The following is a 24,025-nucleotide window of genomic DNA, read 5'->3' on the forward strand; positions in this document are numbered from 1 at the left end:
CGCGAAAAAGGAATTGTGAAAAGTTATCGCGCATGTCAGCATAAACAAGATACTGCGAAACCACTTACAAAATAGGACTATGGTTAAGTGAATAATTTCCTTACAACCTTGTTCTTATTTTAACGTCCAAGCATATCTTATATCTATACAAGCAAACATGAAGAGATGAATGGAAATGCGCAAGATGTAAAAAAGAGAAAACAAGTTTCATTCCATAGCATTGAAATTTACAAGTATGATGAGTTACAAATTACAAGTAAAAAAAAAAAATTATAAAATTTGATGAAGGGCTTCTCAAGTCTCCACGTCGACGTCAGCCACTTCATCACCCTCATCATCTCCCGCAGCATCTGGCGCGGCCTGCTCCTCATCTCCGAACTGACCATAGTCAAGTTCTTCCTCCTCATTGGAGTCTTCTATCACGACGGTGTCAGGAGCAGATTCTTTCGCAGCGCCAGAGCCGCTGGCAGGGGCAACATCCCCCGCGCCACCATCATCGCTACCAGCCCTCTCGCATTCATCGAGCAACTTCTTTAGCGCGCCGAGGTCGGGCTGGTCAGCAAGCGCAGCTATCTGCAAAATCAATAGAAAAGTATTGAGTACAAAACACTTGGAAAATTAATCAAGTAAAACTCATTAAGGTCAAGGTACCTGCATAAGGATGGGGATGGGAGTATTCATGTACTTCTCCCCCACCGCGGCCATGTCCGCGCAGGCCGCGTCGCTCTTGTAAGGGTACTCGGATGGGTTCTTCTTCAACATGCCATATTCATACCCATCCGTAAACCCTTCAGCGCGACCCACCAAGCGCGCGGCAGCATTGCAGTCCATCACAAGGGCCTGAAACTCGGCGGAATATTTCATCGCCAAAGCGCAACGAGTCATGCCCTGTGACACCAGCCATTGGCGATCCTGCGCGAGGCCAGCAACAGACGTCTCGAGGGCAGGAACCTGGGAGTTTAATAACTCAACAGTTTCCTTGGTCTTTTTTAGCTCCTCCTTATCAGACGCTGTTGCCGCCAAAATTTTTTCTTTCTCCGCCTGCGCAGCACCAAGTGCTTCCTGGCTGGACGCTGCCGTCGCCAAGGCCTCATCTCTATCGGCCTGCGCGACCGCCAACTCCCTCTTCAGGCGCGCAACCTCGCTCTCCAGTGATGATTTCTCAGTGATACTCTGGACGATAGCTTGGTCACGCGCCTCAGCCTGCTGTTCCAAGACACGCACTCTACGCGCGTACTTGGCAACTTCGGCCTCCGCCACCTGCTGCTTCTCCCTAGCAGCTTGGAGCTCATGCCCGCGCTTAATATAGGCGGTGTTGGCACTTGCTCGGTTTTCGCTGAGCTCCGCCTGGAGTTTCTCAGCTCGTGCGCGAGCATCAGAAAGGTTCCAGGCGGCCACCTTAGCCTCTCGCTGGGCTTCCACAAGAGCATCGCGTACTTTAATATAATCACGACGAAGCTCCTGGGAGGCAGCAAAGAAAGCCGACCCAGCGAAAATATGGTCATTCAGCAAGTCCGCGCGGGTGCGCTCCTCCTGATACCTCCTTTCAGTAGGAGGCACGGCATGAGCCCAGAAGTCCTCGCATACGCCCAAGGATTGGAAGGAGCTGTCTTCATTAATACTCCATCTCGGGCGGTAAACGTGGTCATCTCCCTGCAAAACACAAGAAATGTTCTAAGTCATAAAACATACTTATATGGAGGTACGCGCGGCGGAGCAACAAATTAAAACATACCTGCGGGGATGAAGCAGAAAAGTCAGCGCCAGCCCCACCAGAAGTATGCGCTGCGAACTCTTGTGACATCGCAGGGCTGGCGCGGTCTCCCAAGGAGTCTTCAGCTTGAGCCCCCTCATCCTCCTCATCTTCTTCAATAGGCCTCTTCTCCTGCGACCTGGAGGGCTCCAAACCAGTCTCGCGGGGAGGGCTGCGTGTAGGAGGAGGCGAGGGAGGTCTCGACGCCGCCAGTTCGGCGCGCAATACGGTTTCCTGCTCCTTGGTAATCCCAATAAGGGGAGACTCAGCACTAGCAGGAGCAGGAACAGAACCAGCGGCACCGGCAACGGCGCCAAGAGTGTCACCAGCAACTTGTGCGCCAGCTACAACTCCTATCAACAAATCAACAAGGAAAAATGGTTTATGACTGAATACAAAAGAAAAATTCAGAAGACAAGTGTGCAAAACATACCTTGGCGCAATTCTGTTCGCGCGGCGAACATCGCCATAAAGTTCATTCTACCCTTTTCAGAGGGTAGAACAGGGGACTCTGAAGCAGCCCCCGGCGCAGCCTCAGCACCTTGTGGCGCCTGCGGCTGATCTGCTACCGTCGCCGGTTCTGCAAACATTCAAAGGAGCAAAGGTTTAATAACAATTCAACCAGATGAAGACAAGCAAAGTATACCTGTTGCAGGCGCGGCACTGCTTCTCTCTTCAGCCGCGCGAACGGAGGAGGTGACGCCACCATACCTCAAGTGGACAGGAGGTCTGCCCACTCTCACAGGCAGGGAAGCTAAAGAAACCTTGGTGGTAAACACCTGGGTTTCCTTAGGTCCCTTCGTTTGAGCATGGGGATGAGCGACAGGGGTGTCATCTTTCTTTTGTTTCTTACTGGCCCCTGCGCCAGATTTCCCCTTAGCTTTGCGTTTTAGTAGGGGCGCCTCCTCTTCCTCCTCCTCCTCTTCCGCGAGCTCCAGCTTCTTAGTTTTCAAGCGCATCTGCAAAAACAAGCAACAGAACTGTTAATAAACTTGAGTATTCTTAAGGAATGAGCATAAGTGCGAAGGCTTACCAGGCGCGTCACTGTCAAAGTCAAAATCCAGATCCACTGGGATGAACATGTCATCGAAGCGATCTGGGAAACCAACCTCCCCAGCGCCAAGCGCGACGGAGCCACCCTCCACTTGATCATCATAAGCGGCAAGGATATAATCCTTGGTGACTGCGCAAAAACAAGTCAAGTGATATCAGCAAAAGAATTATGTTCGCGCAGAAAAATAAATAAAGCAATGAAATAAACTTACACAACCCGTCGACTTGGATAACGGGCTCAAGCGCGCTATCGGCCCATAGCTTACTCATGCCGACCCCCACCAGCGCCTCCTCGCAAATTTTCTTCGCGGGGGATGGTTCGGCGGTCAGTTTCTTAACCCAGGCGCCAGTTGGGTTCTTGAGGACACCCTCATCCGCAGGCGCAGAAGAGATAGAGCGCATGGTCATACGGATGGGGATCACACCAGCCCTTATGTAAAAGAACCTCTCAGACCAGTCATGAAGGCTCTTGAATGAAACAGTGGAGCACTTCACCTTCTGACTGCGATGAATAAAAGAGAACCAATTGTCTTGGATCTTGGGCTTGTAAAAATACTGAAAGCGCCGAGGAGTGGGCTCCTCGCGCTGGGATTTGCACATGAACTCAAAGTGAGTCACGCGCACGAGTCCAAACGGATGGACTTGGGATATATGAATCCCATAGAACTTCAGCAGTGCACCCACAAACCTTGTTATCGGGAGACGAAGGTTGCAGTGGGTGAAAAAGTGGCTATATAGGGATATATAGCCGGCAGGCGGGTCCGCCGCCGTTTGCCCGGCCCCAGGCAACATGCAGCCAAACAGGGGGAGAAAGCCCTGAGAGGCGATGAGGCTGTCGAGATCGGCCTGCTTCAATTTGCAGGGGATTTCATTCCACCTTTTGGTGGCCTTGGTCCTCCCTACTTCCTCTGATGTGGTCTCAACAACCCTCTTACCCTTCCCCTTTTGCTTCAATGTCGACATCACCACAGATTTCACACGGCGTCTTCGAGAGGCAATAGAGGTGATTGAGGGGCTAGACGAGTCTGAACTATCAGACATACAACTGCAGCAGCAAATAATAGAAGTTTCGAAACGATGAAAACACTCAATTCGGAATATGAAAGACAGAAACTCGAAAATTAGCAACAATGAAGATGAAGATAAAAAATTTCCTAAGGGCCTGCTTTTATAGGCCCAGGAGAGAGAAATTTGGCAACTGATCGGATTTTCACGCGCCCCCACTCGCAGCTGTGAGCCAACGTGGTCGCGGCACGTGTCCTTGACACTGTTTGAGGGGACATGAAAACGTAACGGACCTGCCACGGAGCAGAGGCGCGCCCCCACTCGCAGGTGCAAACCAATGAGAGCGCGACATGTGTTCCAGACAGCTGTGTGAGGGGACATGAAAGGCAACTGTAGCACCTCGAGCACACGAAACGTCTGACACGTTTACGGCGCACGTCACCACCAACCAACCACGTGCTTGGACCCTTCGTTTCAACCAAATGGATAGAACTTCGCGCAACGATGGAAACAACCAAGAAAACGACAAAACCCCTTTTAAAAGACCAAATCAGTAAGTCTAATATCTATCTTACCGCGCTCGCGCGAGATAAGACACACATTAGACTGGGGGGGCTTGAAGAGGTATGTACCCGCCTCAACACCGAGCAAGGCGGGTCAACCCACAAGATAAAGACATTATGAAGGCACAAAGCCAAAACCTATGCGCATGGCGCATACAAAACATGCTCAGGCATCATATGCCCAGGCACACATATGCTCGCGCATCACATATGCGCGCGGCGCATCAGCGCGCGGCGCATATCACATGCTCGTGCATATCACATCTGCCCAGGCACACATATGCTCGCGCATCACATATGCGCGCAGCGCATCGGCGCGCGGCGCATATCACATGCTCGTGCATATCACATCTGCGCATGAAATATCTGCGCGTGAGAATAAAGAGAAGACCTCGCGCATCCTCAGGATGGGCGCATATCACACGTGCGCATAATCAACCTCGTCCTTATCCAAATCAGGATTAGGGCAACCTTGATTGTGCACGTCAGACAACCTTCCAGAAGGCATCTTTTTAAGGAGAAAGAATATGCTGATGTCGACAGCTGCCAAATGAAAGGTCGATAACTCAGCATGACACATGTGTTACCACGTGATTACAACCAACGAGAAAGCGCCAGGTGTCCCAGAGGACACGTGGCGCAGTGCGATTGGAGGAGGCCAACGAGGTTGAGCCCAATCAGTGGAAACCCTAGCATTATAAATACAGCATCAACTCCACTTTGATGACACATTCATACTCATTCATTGACAGTTACAAGCAGTGATATCACATTCAATCATATTGAATTACATTCACTCACAATCAGTTACAGACAAAACACACAGTCTCACAATCAGAGGGTATTATTCAGCTATTCAGCCATACTCTTGAGATTCCTTTACACACATTATCATCTTCTCCACAATATACTGATTCTCACGCCGGAGGGTTACCCCAAAGAGGACCCCTCTGTCCCTTTCTGAGGGGTAAGTAACGGTGCTGTTCATTTTGTAGGTGGAAGAACACAGATCCAGAAGAACCATCGGTGAAATAGTATAATCACACCCGAGGAAAGTAGATCTGCTACCAGTGAGTAGATCCACGTTTCTTCAATTTTGAAGTTGTTAAATGTACTTATATTATTCAAAATTATCGAATTATTAGAAGTGGAGTAAAGTCTCGTCCGTGATAAAAGTGTCATGCACGAGCCAGAGTTTTACCACATTAGGCCTTCAGGTGTTGGGTTTTCATTAGAATTGGAGGTGAGTCGGGTCATCAGCGTTGTCTACGATCGCGGGCGTGAGTAGCCTTTTACCAATAGGTGTACCTGGGTGGTCAGACTTTGTTGATGATTAAAAAATCAACTTTTAGATCAGTTTAATGTGGCGTTTCAAGTATGGAGCATTCCAATTGTAATTCGGATACTCCACCGGCTGACCCATGGATGGTTATGGAACCCGTGGACGCGATGGATAACGGGTACAAACACAATTTATAGCATCACCATCATATGTCTCCTACAGTCCTAACCAACCTATTATAATCCTACTTTTAGGAGGAGATATTTAAGGTAGCATAGTATATGATAAAAGATTTCATGATAACTTAATATAAATGTGTCCATTAAGCGAATGATATATTGAACGTGTCATAACCGATAGCAGGATAAAGCCTAATGCTTTGAAATATAAATCTCATAAAAGATTGCAAAATATTTTTTAAAACATGTGTTATTTATAAATAATTCGTTTATTAAAATTAAAGATCAAAGAGACACTAAAAAACTATAGTATATTATCATTTTTTGTCTTCGGTCATTTTTATCTTTTTTTTAAGTCTATTTCTTTTGCGAGACACTATTTTATATTTTTAATGCATAAATATCCCATCAAGGCATCAAGCATTAGATACGATTCTCTCATATTAGGAGTGCATACGAGTTTAAACTTAATTTAAGAACCATTAGCCTTAAAGAAATATATAAAAGTGGAAAGCAATAGTACACTGATGACTGACTTATCTACAAAAGTTGAATGCTTTTGAAATATATATCGAATATTGGTCAGGTATCAATTTTTTAATTAAAAATCGGCCCCTTATCTTGAAAAAATTATTTAAGGAACGTAAGAAGATAATAAAGACAAAATACGATTACAAAAAATATCTTAATACCATACCGATTACCGAGTAGAGGTGCACACAGAAACCGGAACCGGTTTCTACCCGAAAAGCTAACGGGTTTGATAACCGGTTACTAGCTGATCCTAACAAAGATTAGTAAACGGTTTATGTTATTGACTTCAAAACGGGTTACTGACCGGTTAACTGAACCAGTTAACCCATTTTTTAATTAATATTTTTATTAAAAACCGGTTTTTAAACTACCGGTTAACTGATTTTTTTTATTAATTTATCAAAACCGGTTAGTACCCGACCCGATTAGCCGGTCTAACCGGTTATTTCCCGCCAAAAAAACCCGGTTAGAAAATTAACCGGTTAACGGTTAACCGGTTTGTGCACCTCTACCGAGTACAAACTACAAACTAAGCAAGTTGCAAGCCTAGCCTCTTGCTGAGCTGGGCTCAAAAAGGAAAGCCCCTGGGCCCTGGGCAATTTATTTTACAGTTTAGTTTAGTTTAGAGGTGGACATAAAACCCAGTTCGGGCCCGGTATACCTGATCTGCAGGTACAAATCCGGTTTCAGTTTCTCAGTGAAACTGAACCCTGACCCACAGGAACCGGTTCCACCTTTGGTAAAAACCTGACCCGACCAAATAAAACCCAGCATTACCGGTCAAAACCCGATCATACCCAACATCGGGTCTTACCCGACTCGATTCTTCACTTTGTTGACAAACCCGAAACCAGTTCATGAAAAAACCTGGTTTTCCCACCTCTAGTTTAGTTTCTCTTGAAAACTCACAAAATTAGCTATTGAACATCAGCTAGTTAGAATGTTGAATCAGACCTGATCAAGACGTGCTCAAGTCCTAGCCCAAGCTTTATTTACGAGAATGACTAGGCTCACAAATCTAAACGAACCTATTATTTAAATTAATATAATAATTTATTGTAATTTACAAATATTACTTAATGAATATTATTATATATTAATCAATATTTAATTGTTTTATTTTATAGATGTGGACGCTTTCATATACCTATCATAGAAACGAGTTTATTTCTAAACTATTAAAGGTATTTACTGCATATTCATTGGCAACCGTATCTTAAAAATTTAGTCACTTAAAATTTAATACAAACATATAACTAAAATGCAAATAAAATACAATAGACAAATCAGGTTTGAGCTTAAGCTAGAAAAATAACTCGAGCCGAACTTAAGTTATAGATATAGATCTTGAAATGAAACTTCTCTTAAGTTGTACAAGTCAAGATCATGATTTCTTAAGTTAAAGGAGTCAAGCTAGAGCTTTGGCAAGCACGTGCTTGGCTCACTTACACTCCTAACTTTCAACGGTCCATCTGGAGATTATGGCATACAGATTAACATAACTAGAACCAGTTTAGCATTAGTGGTACTAAACAAACTAGAAGAAAATCAAACTAATCCTTTGTGTAGTAGCATAATTTTAACCATAAAAACAATAACATGAAAATCTGAAATTTATCGTACACATCGCATTCGAAGATACTTGCATTGGACACAAACCCACGGAGTTTGTGGTGGATCTAAACAATATGAATGAACGCAGCGACTGTGACAACTATGACAACTTATTAAAAGTTCTTCAGGTTCACGACAACTGCACTGGTAGCAAACTGGTGGTGGTGGTGGTGGCTGTTCATCACAAAAAATAAACCAAAATTTTGTTACTAATGACAATCTAATATGATCCAATAAATAAAACATAACAAAAACAAGAACAAAGATTTACCAAAGTCTGACGTGTAGATGATTCGTCATGTGGGAGAATGTAAACATCCCTAACTGGACAGTGATTAGGAATTGTTTGAGAGTAAATCTTTTGATCAGAAGATTCAGCATCTTCCATCTTTTGTATGCTATAAAAACTAGCTTTGCATAAAGGACATGTAGAAACTTTTTTCATTAAAACCTGCATGTACACATTATATACAATATATATAGTCATATATCATTGTTACTTGTGATCTAAGAAACTGACAAGTGACAAGTGCAGAGGATTGTGACTAAAGAATAAATGATACCATATGATCTGCCCAGTTTTGTATGCACGAAAAACAGAAGCGGTGTCCACATGGCAAAACTCCTCTGGTTGAACTAAAGTCTGTCCAACATATGACACATGATAAAAGGGCTTCTTTCGACAATATAGGTTCATGTTCCTTTTTATAACCGTCGTCACAATCAACTCCTGCAGAGTGATCTTGATGACCAGAAGTTGTATCCAAATCTTCAGTCTCATCCAAGATCAAAGTTCTTCGTTTCCCATGATTATGAAACTCAGTTTTGAGAGGCCTTTTGCTTTCACGAGTCCCAGAATAATTTGAAGGCTCACAAATGTCAATATCATTTTGGACAACTTCTGTACGTTGAACATCTTCCTCTGAATCTGAAGTAAACTTTAACGAGCTGTATATACTTTTTTGTATCAGTCTGCGACTTCTTTTGGAGGGTTCACTTATGGTAGTGTTTTTCTTTTTCTGATTCATACAATGTAAAATAGGAGAGCAAAAGTGTAAAAATTCAAAAAGAATAGAATGCTTACAATTAATTTTTCATATAGTAAAATAACTATAGTAACTTCAACGAATTTACCTCTATTATTTTCAAGCCAGATGAAGGAAACTTGTCTAAACAGTATTTATTTGTCAGAAAATCATCCTGCCTCGAGGATCTCTTAGTGACTTTTCTCTTTAATCTATCAGAACGATCCTTGTTCTGTTTCGTATCAGGATGCAGATTCTACAATTGAAATTATTATGCAGAATAATAAGTGCCTAAACTGTTAGTCAAAAACTATTTAAGCATGCCATTAAGTCTAACACTAACAAGTTTATGACTTAAAAACACAATCTCCAATGATAAAATCATACCATCTGATTGAAAAGTTAACTAAAAACACGTGTTGTTTGAGCCAATTAAGCTCTGGCAAGTGGCAACAGATTTGTATAAAGAAACAGCATAAACTCTATAACAGTCAAGAATGATGTTGCATCTAAGGGGGTGTTTGGTAGAGAGAGTTGTGGGTGGAGAATTGAATTTCTCTTGTTTGGGAGAATTGAGAGGAGAATTGGGTAGAGAATTTCAATTCTCTGGGAATTGGGTTTAGTGTAAAATTGGAGAATTGGATTTCTCTCCATTTGGAAGAGAAATGGATTTCTCTACTCCCTTCTTCATCCCTTCCTCCCGCCGGCCATCACAGATTCGCCGCCGCCACTTCCGGCCAACTCAGGAAACCCACTTCTGCGATGAGGATGATGATGATGCCGACCGGCGATGAGCCGCCACTTCTGCGTTCGCGTCCGTTCATAACCCACGTCCCTAAATCGGAACCCTAAATCACGATTAGGGTGTTGCGAGGATGATGATGATGCCGACCGGCGATTAGAGCCACCACTTCCGGCCACTTCCGACCTGCGATGAGCCACCGGTGATTAGGGTCTCTGCTCCCGTTTCTCCGCCATTTCTCCACCCATTTCTCTATTGTACCAAATAAAGGAAATGATTTTCAAATCTCCACCCATTTCCATTTCTCACCAATTCCATTTCTCTCCCATTTCCATTTCCATTTCTTTTCATTTTTTTTCTCTGTACCAAACACCCCCTAACCTCTTTCAGCAACGAAGAATTCATCCACTCATCATCATCATCTTCACCAGACTCAACATCGATTACCGGTTTTTTGGATATGTTTCTGGTGGTGGATATTTCATCTAACACACTTCTAACTTCATTAACCGCATTCGGGATCTCCAACCGCAAGGGCCCCACCTCAAATCCGCTACAAAAGTTTTTAATCAAATCACATTTGAATAACTTATCAAGCATTGTTACTTTGCTAGGCCGGTAAACGAACCTAACATTCAGTGAGCTGTTCGTGAACCGTTTGGCGGGAAGTTCATTTATGTTCACTTATTTAATAAACGAACAAACATGAACAACAAATCTGTGTTTGTTTACTAAACAAGCGAACATGAACACATGTTTCATTCGCTCATTTATGTCGGTACACATTTGCTTATTTATGTTCATTTATGTCCAATTATTTATGTTCGTTTATGTTGGTACAAATATTAATAGAAAATAATAAAATACCACCTCGATAAGTCATCTACTTAATGATTTTATATTTGTTTGTTTGTGTTCTTATATGTTTATGTGTGTTCATTTACGTTTGTTAACGTATGTTCACTTATCTTTTTAGATATGTTCATAAATTGTTCATTTAGATTTTAAACAACGAACATAAACGACCACGAACATGTTCGTATTTTAAACGAACGAACATGAACACAAATATTAGTCCGATTAAGTGTTCGTGTTCGTTTAAAGTTAAATGAACGAACACTAACATGCCCTTGTTCGTGTTCGTTCAGTCGTTTACAAGTCTAAGCATTGCTCTACCCAAAATGTGAAATTGGGCACAGTATTACACAAATTAGTGCAAGCAAATAACAGCATTTATATTAAAAGCATTAGAAAGTATACCATTGCTTCATATAGGGCCGCTCAGAGACACGCGTGCCTTGCTTTATACAATCCTCAATCCAACGATGATTGACCACAAATTTGTTAAATTTTCTAGCAAATTCATACTTCTTTCCTTCGAATTTGTGACACACCTAATCAATCAATCAATCAATTGGAAGAAAATTAGGGTTTTAAAAAAATGGAAAAGAAAACTTACGAGATGTGTAGTAGAGGAATTCATTGCTCCAACATAGCTAGCACCGGATTGAGATATTAGTTTGATGAGTTTGAATCTCTCGGATCCATGGTAACCGCTAACGGTAGCGATAACGGAGTCCATAATTCGAACAGTGAAATGGAAATGGAAATGGAAATGGAAATTCGAGGTTAGGGTTTATTATTTTGAAAGGCTAAATAGATCCAAGAGTTGAACTGGAAGATTGAATCTCTACCATATAGTTGAGTGGAGGGACTGGAAGATCGTCAGTTTGCTGTGCTGTGGGTGACGGTTAGGCCGAGGGGTGTGGAGCGCGAGAATGGGCGCAAGAGGCCAGCCGCTCGCGCCCCGGGGCGCGAGCACCACACCACCGAGGCGCGAGAGGGGCGCGAGCGCGGAAAAAGAGGCAGGCGCAGGAGGGGTAGCGCGCGTGAGAGGCATCGGAGTGTGTAAATAGAGCCGTTGGGAAATAGGGAGTATTTTTTAATAATCCCAAAAAATGAAATTTCTGTAGCTGCAACGGTTCTCGGAAGTTTATGATGATGAATATGAAGATAGCATGAGGAGAAGAAAGGGAGTATTTATAGGTGGGAAATAGGGTTTTAAAAGTGGGCTGGATCAAGTGCAACGAGGTTCAGTGTACATTACGTGGCCCACCAAGGTCCATATCACGCAACCAACATAAAAAAAAAAACGTTTTTTTTTAATAATACATTTTTTTAATACATTTATAAAAAAATAAAAAAACCGCTCGCGCCCCCTCTCGCGCCCCTCCACACCATGGCCCGGGGCGCGAGCACCACAACCAACACCCATCTTATCAAGTTTCTCTCTCTGCCACACGTCACAATATTATTGGCTGGCGCCCCCACTCGCGCCCCCTCTCGCGCCCCCCACACCCCTCAGCCTTAGCGGGAAGGTTAAAAATTTTTGAATCTTTAGTTTGCTAGTAATATGAGGCCGATGGATTTATATTTTTGCAGTAATTACGAATTAAATATTTATTTCGAATGATGACGATAAAATGCACATATCATTTAATCATTTATCTTTACTTGATTAAAGTTTTGAGTCACTACCTCCACACTGTTGTAAAATTTTAGCACCACTGATAAGTGTTAACTGCCGTTTTGATATAACACATTGGTTGTTGAACCGTTTTAAATAACAGATTTCATATTTTGCAACACAACATATATAACGGTTTCCTAACCGTTTCAAAACCCCAAATAACGTTTTAAATGACTTTTTATTGTATCAGTTTCTCTCTCTTATATATGACACAAAACTTTTATATTAAAGCATATTATCCGTATGAAATCAATTATTGGATAATATAAAAGGTACAACACGAATGATATGTATTTTTCTCTGTTAAATTGATGTAAAGTCATTTATGTAAATAGACCAGAGGCTTCTCTTATATAGGTTGGAAATTGTCGCAACATTTCGTTGAATCAATGCAGCTATTCGTGAAAGAGTTTTAGTTGGTGGTTGCAATTGTATGCAGTTATTCAGTTACATCATCATAACTTTTGCAATCAGAACCCAATGAGCGATCACTTAGTTGTTGATAAGTAACCACTAACAAGCATGATGCTAATGCATAACTCAAAAAGTGTTAGTTGCTCATATATAGTTGTCCCCGAAGCATGATTGCTACTAATATCAGTTACCATTATAACATTCTTATACCGATGACCAATTTCCATACAACTTTTCATTAATAATGTAAATTCAAGGCAACTTTCATTAAAAGTCTAGTATGATAACTTCTAGCACATTCGCCACTAGAGGCACTGCTTCTTTAGATCACATCTAGGGCGATACATGTCAGAAACAAAACCTTCGTCTTTTATTAAATCGATTAGAAACCCTAAACAATCTGGATAATGTTTGTTTAGAGAAATACAAGAAGATGAACAGAAGGAATATATCTCTAAAACGTAATAAACGAACCCTCACTTTTCTAATTAAAACATCAGCTAAAAATATCCACCAAATGGGCCTCCATGTAACTTGTAGCTAACTCCTCATGTTTGACCCAAACTTGTTTAAGCAGCCCAAAAAGAAATCCAGACTCCAAAGCCACATAAAACATAAAAAAGAACACTAACATTAAAAACTAACACTATTATTGAATTGAAGAAGTAATACATTTTAACAACCCCCCCCCCCCCCCCCCCTCAATTCAATATTTAAACACTTCATGTAAACCCAATTTAGAACAAACATTATGATGAACATAAGGAAACAAACCTTTTGTAAAGAGATCTGCCAGCTGATCTTCTGATTTTGTCTTCAAAACTTTAATCATCCCGGAAGCAATTTTTTCTCTCAAATAAAACAAGTCAACTTCAAAATGTTTTGTTCTATCATGAAAAACTGGGTTTTCACTAATGGAAATAGCTGCAGAATTGTCACAAAACAACTTCACAAGTAACTCAACCGACACTTTTAACTCTTTCATCAATTTTGTTATCCACACGACTTCATCTAAAGCAGCACACATTTCCCGGTATTCAGCTTCAGCTGTTGACCGGGAAACAGTACTTTGCTTTTTTACTTCTCCACACAACTAAAGAGCTTCCCACAAACACACATATCCCAATCACAGACCTACTTTCTAGGCATTTAGCCTAGTCTGAATCAGCATAGGCTGTGACTTGAGTCAAAGATCCTTTTCTTATCATTATACCAGAACCAGGTGACAACTTTAAATATCTCAACAACCTCAGTGCAAGCTTATGCATAAATTGACTAAGAAATTGCACCGAATATGAGATGTCTGGCCTGGTATGTGATAAATATATCAATTTACCTACAAGTTTTTGATATTTAGTTATATTTTGTAATTCAGAATTACTGATCTTACACAAATGATTCACAGAATAGCTTTGTTCTATAGGTACATTAACTGGTTTTAAAGCAGTCAATCCAAATTCAGCTAACAACTCTAGACAATATTTTCTTTGAGATAAGCAAATACCTTGATCTGTTTTAAACACCTCAATACCCAAAAAATACTTTAGTTCACCCAAATCTTTAATGAGAAATTTAGTTTTAAGTAAACTTTTAACACTTTCAACAGCACTTACACAATTACCAGTGATGACTATATCGTCAACATAAACAAGTAACACAACTAACATATTACCACTATTTTTAACAAACATTGAATAATCATTTTTACTTTGAATGAAACCTATATCAAGTAAAACACTTACAAGCTTTTTATTCCACATTCTTGGTGCTTGCTTAAGTCCATACAAAGACTTGTTAAGCTTGCACATCCTAGTTTCATCTTTGGAAAAATATCCTTCAGGAAGTGCCATATACACTTCTTCATTCAAATCACCGTACAAAAACGCATTATTAATATCTAACTGGAAAATAGGCCAGCTATTATTAACAGCTAAATTTAACACACATCTTACAGTAACCATTTTCACAACATGTGAAAATGTTTCATCAAAATCTATCCCTTTCTTTTGATTAAACCCCTTAGCAACTAATCTAGCTTTATATCTATCTATCTCTCCTGTTGCCCTATATTTAATTTTGTATACCCATTTGCATCCAATGGGCTTTCTACCACTTGGAAGATCAACCAGATCCCAAGTGTTATTTCTATGTAATGCTTCCATTTCACTATTCATAGCATCAACCCAATGTTTGCCTAACACAGCATCCCTATACCACTTAGGTTCAATACTTTTGTTTAATGAAGACACAAAGGAAAATTTTTCATGGGATAAATTAGAATAATTTACAACCTTTTCTAATCCATATTTAACTTTACCCTCAATCATATAATCTTGTAATCTTTTTGGTAAAGTTGAACTCCTGGTTGATCTCCTAACAATTGTTTCAGCTTCTACATTTGTTTGTCCACGATTTCCCTCAGATAAGGTTATATGTTCACCATTATCAGCGTTAAGACCTACCTCACTAGAGCTGCCTCCTAAAACACTTGGTCCCTCAAAACTAGAAGATCCTAAGTATTCAGGGGTAACTCTAGGCTGCTGGTCAGTAACACTAGTATGAGTATTAACCCCCTCTTCATCATTAGGAGTATTTACACTATGAGGAATATTTGGTTTAGTGTCATCATACATATCAAAGAAATTTAAGTGATTAATAATTTCAGTTTTCAAAACAGTTTCTTTCAAAACATTACTATCTTTAAAAGGATATATTGTTTCATAAAACTTAACATCTCTTGAAAAGAAAACTTGTTTTAATTCTAAGTTCCACAACTTGTAACCCTTTTTATTAAAAGAATAACCTAGAAAAACACATTTTTCAGCCCTTTTTTCAAACTTATTAGTATTATTTAAAATTGTGCTATAACACAGACAACCAAAATTCCTTAAGTGTTTCAGAGAGGGTCTAAAGCCAAACAATTGTTCATAAGGAGATTTACTATTCAACACAGATGTGGGAGTCCTGTTAATCAAGTAAGTAGCAGTTAAAACACATTTTGATCAAAAATTCAAAGGTACTCCTCCTTCAAAAAGGAGGGACCAAGCGACATTTAATAAATGTATATGTTTTCTCTCAGCTATCCCATTTTGTTGGGGCGTGTGTGTACATGTAGTTTGATGTACAATACCATTTATCCTAAAAAAGTTTTGAATTTGATGATTTAAAAATTCACTTCCATTGTCACTTCTAAATATTCTAACAGTGACATTGAATTGAGTTCTTAACATATTAAAGAAAGTTTCAATGCTATAAAAAACTTCTGTTTTATCTTTAATCATATACACCCACACGGCTCTAGAGAAATCATCAACAACAGTTAGAAAATACCTATAACCCTCTTTACTTCTGACCCTATATGGGCCCCAAGTATCAAGGTGCACTAACTCACCTATCTGAACAGATTTGTGATCACTCAAGGGAAAAGGCTCCCTATGTTGTTTTGCTTTGTGACACACATCACAAGGCACATCAAGGTTTACACTTTTAAGACTTAAATCATTTTTAAGAACTTCTAACATCTGATTTGCAGGATGCCCTAGTCTAGTATGCCAAATATTATAATTATCTATACTATTATAACACACCTTTAGTTTACGAGTTGCATCACCACAGAAATATAAACCATCTATTTGACTACCAGTCATCAAGACTTTCTTTGTGCGTAAGTTCTGAAGAAAGCAATTATTTTCGTTAAAAATTACATCTAGCTTATTATCACTAGTAAGTTTATAAACAGATAGCAGGTTCACACAATATTCAGGAACCACAAACACATCTCTTAAAATAACATCACTTCTTAGCTTAATATTTCCAATTTTAGTAACACTAGCATTTGATCCATTTGGATGCTTAACACTTATGCTAAATTCAGAAACATCCAAAGAATCAAATACATCTTTATCATCCATAACCATATGTTGATTTGCACCAGAGTCAATAACCCAACCTGAATCAGAACTATTTGAATTAAAGCTACTAAAACAAAACACATTTCTTGAATAACAACTAATATTATTACCTCCTACGTTACCACTCTGATGGCCTTTTTCATCATTCAACAATCCTAATAACCTGTTCACTTGATCAGGTGTGAGTGTACAAGAAGTAGAATTCGAAGAAGACCCGGGCTTATTAACATTTGCATTATTATTATTCGGAGAAAAGAGTTTTTGGTATCCCCTTGGTCTAGGACCTTGAGGATACCCAACAACTTCAAAACATCTCTCAAAAGTGTGTCCTATCTTATTACAATGAGTACATTTGAGATTAGGATTAGGACCACGCATAAACTTTTTCTTCATATCAATAGTTTGACTACTTTTAGACACAAAACCAACATTTATCACTTGACTTTTAGACAAACCATTAGAATTCCTGTGTGACTCTTCCCTAGAAACTATAGAATAAGCAACTTTAACAGTAGGAAGAGGCTCACGGGTTAACAAGTTGGTCCTAACAGGTTGATAAACATCATCTAGACCCATAAGAAATTACATAAGAAATTGCTTTATAAGTGTATTAAAGTCATTAAAACCTTTTGAAGCTTGGCATGAACAAGAAGGTAACTGAACCATTGCATCAAATTGTTTCCAATAAGTATTAAGTTTGTGATAGTATTCAGAAACACTTGAACCATTTTGAGTTAACAAATTAATTTTCTGATACATATTAAAAACAACAGAACCATCTATTTTTTCATAAGTTTCCTTTAAATCCTGCCAAACTTCAGAAACTAATTGAGAGTATACTTGACCAACATATAACTCTTCACTCATAGAATTAAGAATCCAAGTTAAGACAATAGAGTTACACATTTCCCAATGATTTTTGAGAACCTCATCATCAGTGGGTTTTTCACAAGTACCATTAACAAAACCTAACTCGTTTTTAACTTGTAATGCTAGTTTCATAGCATTTGCCCACATAAAATAATTTTCAGTCCCTTTTAATTTGAAATTAATCACTGTTAAGGTATTACAATCACTAGCATGGAGAGATAACGGATTGCTAATATCACCCTCGTAACTCCTTGGTTACTAGTGGCTTCACCGTCTTAAACCACCGAGTTTGAAGATGCCAAGAATACGAACAATATTTAATTAAACTAAAATGATATTAATGACATTAACATTACCAATTTTATTTTCTATGTTTGCGTTATGAAATAATGCAGGATGTGTAAAGACCCAACACGTAGTAGCATGAATCCTTGAAATCTGGGGGACTTAATAACCGAATATTTCTGCTTAAGACGTGTTCGTTCGTTAAAACGATGCCCAATTATATCTCTTTCATCTCAATCAATCTGCAAGTTTTTTGTTGATTAAAATCATTCCATTCACCTATTCATTTAATTAATTAATGTTCTATTATGGATGAAGAGTATGACGTCATCGTTCTCGGCACCGGTCTCAAAGAATGTATCCTCAGTGGTCTCCTCTCCGTCGATGGCCTCAAAGTATGCCTATATGTCTATGATACATGCAATTTGTTAAACTTTTTATTCACATTTTTAATTCTATTGCTGTCGATTTAGTTAGGATCAGATCAAATGATATCGTAACTTTAGGATTCCGTTCATGGACTCGTTTCAAGCTTTTTTTCTAAGGCTAGTTTAAAAATTATAAATTAATTTATATACAATTTTTTATTACTTTTATATATTTTGAGGAAAACTTTAAACGTCGAGCTCGTGTGGTATACCTTAAATGAGCCAAAGCTCGGCTGTGAAATAAAACTTAATAATACGCAAGGGTAGACGAGCCTAACGAGCTTCCCATACGAGGCTCGAAACAAAACGTGCTTTATTTAAGAGTCGGCTCGAGTTTAAAAAAACTCGGCTTATTTCGAGCTTTTTCTATCGATCCGAGCTCGAGTAGCTTGCAAGCATCTCAGCTCGTTTGCACCCCTAATTATGATATACATGACTAGTATAACTTGATATAAAAAAAAATAATAATAAGACATATTAACGAGATTGAATTCAAGTATGTTGTAGTGAACATGAAATATATCATTCTTATTTGTTGTGAACTTGTATGATCATTGGTCTTATTATATGTAAAGGTACTGCACATGGACAGAAACGATTACTATGGAGGCGAGTCAACTTCACTAAACCTTAACCAGGTATAACATACAACTGAATGATTTATATAAACTAATATTTTTGCCGAATGACTCATTTGACAATAATATTTTTGTTCTGTATAGCTATGGAAGCGATTCAAGGATGGCGAAGCGCCTCCTGCAGAACTGGGCGCGAGCAAAGATTACAATGTCGATATGGTCCCTAAGGCATGACTAGTTTTATTACTACTTGTAAAATGATTAAATGTTAAATAGTTTCATACTTTCATTCCATCACATTGCACTGATCATCTTATTTTTGTTTGCAGTACATGATGGCTAATGGCACCTTAGTTCGTGTTCTAATTCACACCAGTGTCACAAAATACCTTAATTTCAAGGCAGTTGATGGAAGCTATGTGTTCAATAAAGGAAAGGTATGACTTGTGAGCATACTCTTACCATCTACTCGCAACACCTTTTATATTCGTTTGATTTTCTTTCAGGTTCACAAAGTACCAGCAACCGATGTGGAAGCGCTTAAATCTCCTCTCATGGGATTATTTGAGAAGCGTCGTGCTCGCAAATTCTTCATTTATGTTCAGGATTATGATGATAATGATCACAAATCACATGAAGGGATGGATCTCACAAAAGTACCAGCAAAAGATCTCATTTCGTACTGTCTTATCCTTCCCTTTTTCATTAACTGATTAAATCATCAAAAGCATGCTTTGTTAGCTTTATTGATCCTATTTTCGCCTGTTTTGACTTGTTTCATGTAGGAAAAAATATGGACTAGATGATCATACGGTTGATTTCATCGGGCATGCATTGGCACTCTACAGGGATGACAGTTATTTGGAGCAGCCAGCCATCGATTTAATCAAGAGAGTTAAGGTCAGAAATCCAACTTTAACACATTAAAACAAACCTGCAACTTTTTATATAACTTTCTAACTTCTGTCTTGAATAGCTTTATGCAGAGTCATTAGCCCGATTTGCAGGTGGTTCCCCATATATTTACCCACTCTATGGATTAGGAGAATTACCTCAGGTGCAATAAATATCATTGGGAGAATATATAAATTATATACGTTGTTGCTTTACCTATCTAACTGAATTGAGGAAATATTTACCAGGCGTTTGCTCGCCTAAGTGCAGTCTATGGTGGGACCTACATGCTTAACAAACCAGAATGCAAGGTGATCCACTAACAACCTTAAAGTTTAATGTAAATAAACTTGTTTTAGATAAAAAGACAATGCATATGATTAGAGACACTGCAATATATGACAGGTAGAGTTTGAAGATGGAAAAGTAGTCGGTGTGACATCAGAAGGAGAAACTGCAAAGTGCAAAAAAGTAGTATGTGACCCCTCGTATTTGCCCGATAAGGTAAATCGTCACCATCTACTTTTCATTTAATTCTTTTATTCATTACGAAATATTATATCGTGTTTATTACAACAGGTAAAGAAGGTCGGTAAAGTAGCTCGTGCTATATGCATCATGAGTCATCCCATCCCAAACACTAATGATGCTCATTCAGGCCAAGTTATCCTACCTCAGAAACAGCTAGGCCGTAAATCTGACATGTATGTTTAATTTATTCCAATATTTACATTTTTAACCTTGAACGGACATGGAAAATTTCCCTAATACCATTGTTCCAGGTACCTCTTCTGTTGCTCCTATTCTCACAATGTAGCCCCGAAAGGCAAATTCATAGCTTTTGTAACCACAGAAGCCGAAACAGATAATCCCGAGACAGAATTGAAGCCTGGGATTGATTTACTTGGACCTGTGGACCAGATCTTCTTTGACACATATGACAGATATGAGCCCGTTAACCAGGGTGAAGAAGATAACTGTTTCATATCTACTGTGAGTATTGGATTTTGCATGGAAGATAAAAAGAAAATTCAGTCTCTTCCCACTTATTATTGTTATTACTTCACATATGATTAATTCTCATGTGTCCTACAGAGTTACGATGCCACAACGCATTTTGAGTCCACTGTAGAAGATGTGATTGCCATGTATAGTCGCATAACCGGAAAGGTAAACCTTATTACACATATTTTTTCTTAAATACATTTATTCACTGATGAATACAGTTTGACTATTATTGTCACACATTCATGGAAACAACAATTGATTAATGTATTTGATGGTGTAATGTCACAGACTCTTGACTTAAGTGTGGATCTAAGTGCTGCAAGTGCTGCAGGCGATGAGTAGCAGTAACAGAATCGGTCTCTATGTTGGACATCACATTTTCATCTACTTTTTTATCACATACTGAAGAATCTATGACTCTAATTGGAATTAGTTATTAGTGTGTATTTTCCCTTCCAGCAACAATATCTTGGTTGAATAAGGATCTGAATTTTACATATATAGTTAATTATGAAATAAAGGTACAAAAATGTATTGGATTACATCGAAACAGAAGGCAAGCGGGCAACAAGCTGCGCCGCTACCCCCCTTTTTGAATCGCAAAACCCAATCTTTTAAAAACTATATTTGCTGATCTTGGAGTCATAACATTACTATGCATGACCCGCTGAACACGGGTAAGTAGCTCCACAGCTTCAGGCGCGAGGAAACCAAAAGTGTCAAAAGCAAAAGGAATAAATACATGTTGGTTGTCAAGACACGCCTTTTCATGTTGGTTGAATAATGATTTGCTTAAAATGGCACTTTAAATCAATAAATTTAGGCAATTTTTCTTTGGTTTAAATTCAAATAAGTGATTCTTTTCAATGCATAGAACCACATCTAATAAGATTTCGGTGAACATCTTCTGTCCATCCATTAGAAGTTCCATTTCATACAAACTTTAAAAAGTTTAAACATAGAACTTGAACTTAATGCAAAAGTTCTAACACTTCTTTCAAGTTCATAATGAATATTTACCGACACTATTTCTCTTTTGAACATTTAGATCTATATTCTTTCAAATAAATTAAGTCTATAAATTGAAAATAGAATATTGTTTCAGTATTAATTGTTTAAAAATGCAATTAGTATTATTTGTTCACAGTAGCTTGGTCTTACAACAACCAGATGGTTGTGGATTTTAGTTTCACTTGGTCTTAGCGTACTTCTTCTGCTTCGTGTGGCCTATCATGTGTTGTTTAGTTACTCATCTTTGTGTCTCTTCCTTTCTTATCGGTGTTTAACTTGGTCCTACTATGTAAGATGGAGTCGAGAGTTTCATTGAAGCAGTCTCTCTGTCTACTAGGTATTATTTGAGCTTTTTTTATTTTTCTTCATGACAAAATTGAAGGAATTTCATTTCCTTTTCTCAAAGATAACTCAATCATGAGAAACCAGTTCTAATTTTTAAGATCAACAACTTAGAAATCTTTTCTAAACCTAATATGAAAACCCTTTCATGTGTTATTAGTCAACAACTAACAATTTGTTTGAAGATCAAACAGTTTGGTTTTGTGGTGAATGTGCAGCCAAGAGTGTCATCTTAGCTCTGTGAGAAGGAATAAACCCGTGTAGTTACACGGACTTGGGCAAAATATTATAAAGTTAATAAAATGGCTGTAAATTTTACTTCTTATAATAGATATTTACTTGTTAGATTGTAATAATATAAAATGATAATTGTTACACTTACAACTACAAAACTATAAATAGTATAATGTTAGTTATCTCACAGTAAACATTATTTATGAAATAGTATAGGAAATAAACAAATTAGTTCTTCACACATGTTCAAGGCTTTTTCAATGGTAGTTAACTAATTTTAAAAATTAGATATCTCTCCATGGCAAGTATTCATTTTCAAGATTAATTTCATTCATTTTCAAGTTTGACTTTAATATCCTTTTTATTTTCATAATTAATTTTTAACATATATTATTTTCTCTTACAAATTTTAAAATACTATGTTTTCTTAAATTCCAAATATACAGTTAGGACATGCTTATTTTAATTTACGTTTTAGTATGATCATCTATCATAGTCGGATTCTGCCCTTGGAGGTGTTGGAGTCGTAGTGGCTTTACCAGTTGTCATCTATTGTTGACTGTGTAAATTGATTGCCCGGCAACACAGGGTCAAAAACCTTGTTACAAATTAAAAGTGAATTGACCAGAAAAATTAATTTGTTAAAACTTACCATAGTAGTTGTTATGTGGTTCCTTGTTTGATCAATCAATTCATGCATTGTCCATTAAAATCACATTTGAAAATCATTTAAAGGTTACTAAAATATCTAAAAAGTTATAATTAAGCGCTCTTGAGCTTTATTTATCAAAATAAATAAGGTGTAATATTAGTTATAATTAAGCGCACTAGAATATATATAATGCCAGCTGGGCTAGTCCAGTTGGCCAGGCAAAGGATGGGAAGACACGGGGAGACCCGGGTTCGATCCCTGATACCGACCGGATTTTCTCTGATGCATAAAACCTGTCGTGCCTTCGGGCGGGGTGAGCGGGGGTTTTACCGGGAATGCCAAATGATCCTTAGGTTCCAGCGTGGGTCCTGATAATGTCAACATAGTCTGGACCGAGGGTGATGGGGCCATGAATGCGATCGCGTTATCACTTAACTGAGAAAGCCGCCGTTCATAAAAAATATATAATGCCACATTTAACATTAACTTCCAGGTTTTTGTATACTCACATAATGCCCAGAATTCCAAACCCTCAACATTAGAGGTGAAAAAAAACTAGATACCAGAACCGCGGGGTTTTTGTTACCCGTACCCGACCCTACCCGGTAATACCCGAAAACCGGAACCGGTTCCATACCTGGAACCGGGTTTTTCAAATACTCGAATACTCGATCTATACCCTAAAAATACACGAAAAATACCCAAAAAAAGTGCAGCCCCTTAAAAAACTCAATCTATACATGGAAAAAACCCAAAAAACCCGAAAATAAGGTTTTCTAAATACTCGAAAATAGGGTATTCATATACTCGGTTTTAGAATACATGGTTATAACTTATATACCCGACCCGAACCCGATGCATAAGGTATGGTTTTTAGAGACAATATCCGGACCCGATTTTCCAATACCCGATCATACCCGGAACTGAGCATTAGAAAAAAAACCGATTTGTGCATCTCTACTCAACAATGCGACTTTGACTCGTCCGGAAGAAACACTTTTGGGCTGGGGTTTGTTAATATTTTTTGGGCAGGCCGGGCTTAAAACATAGAAGATGTAACATTGTAACCATATATAACGCAGCCACGTTAATATTCTTCTGGAGCTATTAGGGTTTGA

At 38.7% G+C, this 24,025-nt stretch overlaps 3 protein-coding genes across 3 annotated transcripts; 1 reads left to right on the forward strand and 2 right to left on the reverse strand.

The window, feature by feature from the left end:
• Positions 1-7,914: 7,914 nt before the first annotated feature.
• LOC143587952 (uncharacterized) lies at positions 7,915-11,332 on the reverse strand. Its single transcript, XM_077069098.1, has 7 exons — positions 11,210-11,332; positions 11,011-11,144; positions 10,132-10,303; positions 9,118-9,264; positions 8,547-9,002; positions 8,255-8,434; positions 7,915-8,157 (listed from the first exon to the last, which is right to left on the reverse strand). Exons 1-7 carry the CDS (start codon positions 11,330-11,332, stop codon positions 7,984-7,986), a joined length of 1,386 nt encoding a protein of 461 aa, XP_076925213.1. The 3' UTR covers positions 7,915-7,983.
• A 2,516-nt stretch (positions 11,333-13,848) lies between these two features.
• On the reverse strand, positions 13,849-17,607 carry LOC143587953 (uncharacterized). The gene is made up of 3 exons (XM_077069099.1): positions 17,232-17,607; positions 16,086-17,171; positions 13,849-15,497 (listed from the first exon to the last, which is right to left on the reverse strand). Exons 1-3 carry the CDS (start codon positions 17,605-17,607, stop codon positions 13,849-13,851), a joined length of 3,111 nt encoding a protein of 1,036 aa, XP_076925214.1.
• A 1,168-nt stretch (positions 17,608-18,775) lies between these two features.
• On the forward strand, positions 18,776-21,150 carry LOC143587948 (guanosine nucleotide diphosphate dissociation inhibitor At5g09550-like). Its single transcript, XM_077069093.1, has 10 exons — positions 18,776-19,203; positions 19,273-19,445; positions 19,552-19,666; positions 19,743-19,823; positions 19,909-19,971; positions 20,066-20,164; positions 20,240-20,364; positions 20,443-20,653; positions 20,756-20,830; positions 20,957-21,150. The coding sequence occupies exons 1-10, from the start codon at positions 19,099-19,101 to the stop codon at positions 21,008-21,010; spliced, it is 1,101 nt and encodes a 366-aa protein (XP_076925208.1). The 5' UTR covers positions 18,776-19,098; the 3' UTR covers positions 21,011-21,150.
• The last annotated feature ends 2,875 nt before the right edge of the window (positions 21,151-24,025 follow it).

This window comes from Bidens hawaiensis, unplaced genomic scaffold (genome assembly GCF_021521415.1).
Source record: "Bidens hawaiensis isolate Kalapana, Puna unplaced genomic scaffold, B.hawaiensis_p1.1 tig00035931_1, whole genome shotgun sequence".
NCBI lineage: Eukaryota > Viridiplantae > Streptophyta > Magnoliopsida > Asterales > Asteraceae > Bidens > Bidens hawaiensis.

Coding starts and splice junctions, on each gene's coding strand:
- LOC143587948 (XM_077069093.1), top strand. CDS start 19,099: ATGATGGCTAATGGCACCTTAGTTCGTGTTCTAATTCACACCAGTGTC. Junction 19,667..19,742: donor ATTTAATCAAGAGAGTTAAG/GTCAGAAATCCA, acceptor TGTCTTGAATAG/CTTTATGCAGAGTCATTAGC. Junction 20,654..20,755: donor ATAACTGTTTCATATCTACT/GTGAGTATTGGA, acceptor TGTGTCCTACAG/AGTTACGATGCCACAACGCA.
- LOC143587952 (XM_077069098.1), bottom strand. CDS start 11,332: ATGGACTCCGTTATCGCTACCGTTAGCGGTTACCATGGATCCGAGAGA. Junction 11,145..11,209: donor ATTCCTCTACTACACATCTC/GTAAGTTTTCTT, acceptor TTGATTGATTAG/GTGTGTCACAAATTCGAAGG. Junction 9,265..10,131: donor ATTCTTCGTTGCTGAAAGAG/GTTAGGGGGTGT, acceptor TTTCAATTGTAG/AATCTGCATCCTGATACGAA.
- LOC143587953 (XM_077069099.1), bottom strand. CDS start 17,607: ATGAAACTAGCATTACAAGTTAAAAACGAGTTAGGTTTTGTTAATGGT. Junction 17,172..17,231: donor TTCATGCCAAGCTTCAAAAG/GTTTTAATGACT, acceptor TTATGGGTCTAG/ATGATGTTTATCAACCTGTT. Junction 15,498..16,085: donor TCACAAATCTGTTCAGATAG/GTGAGTTAGTGC, acceptor GTGTTTTTCTAG/GTTATTCTTTTAATAAAAAG.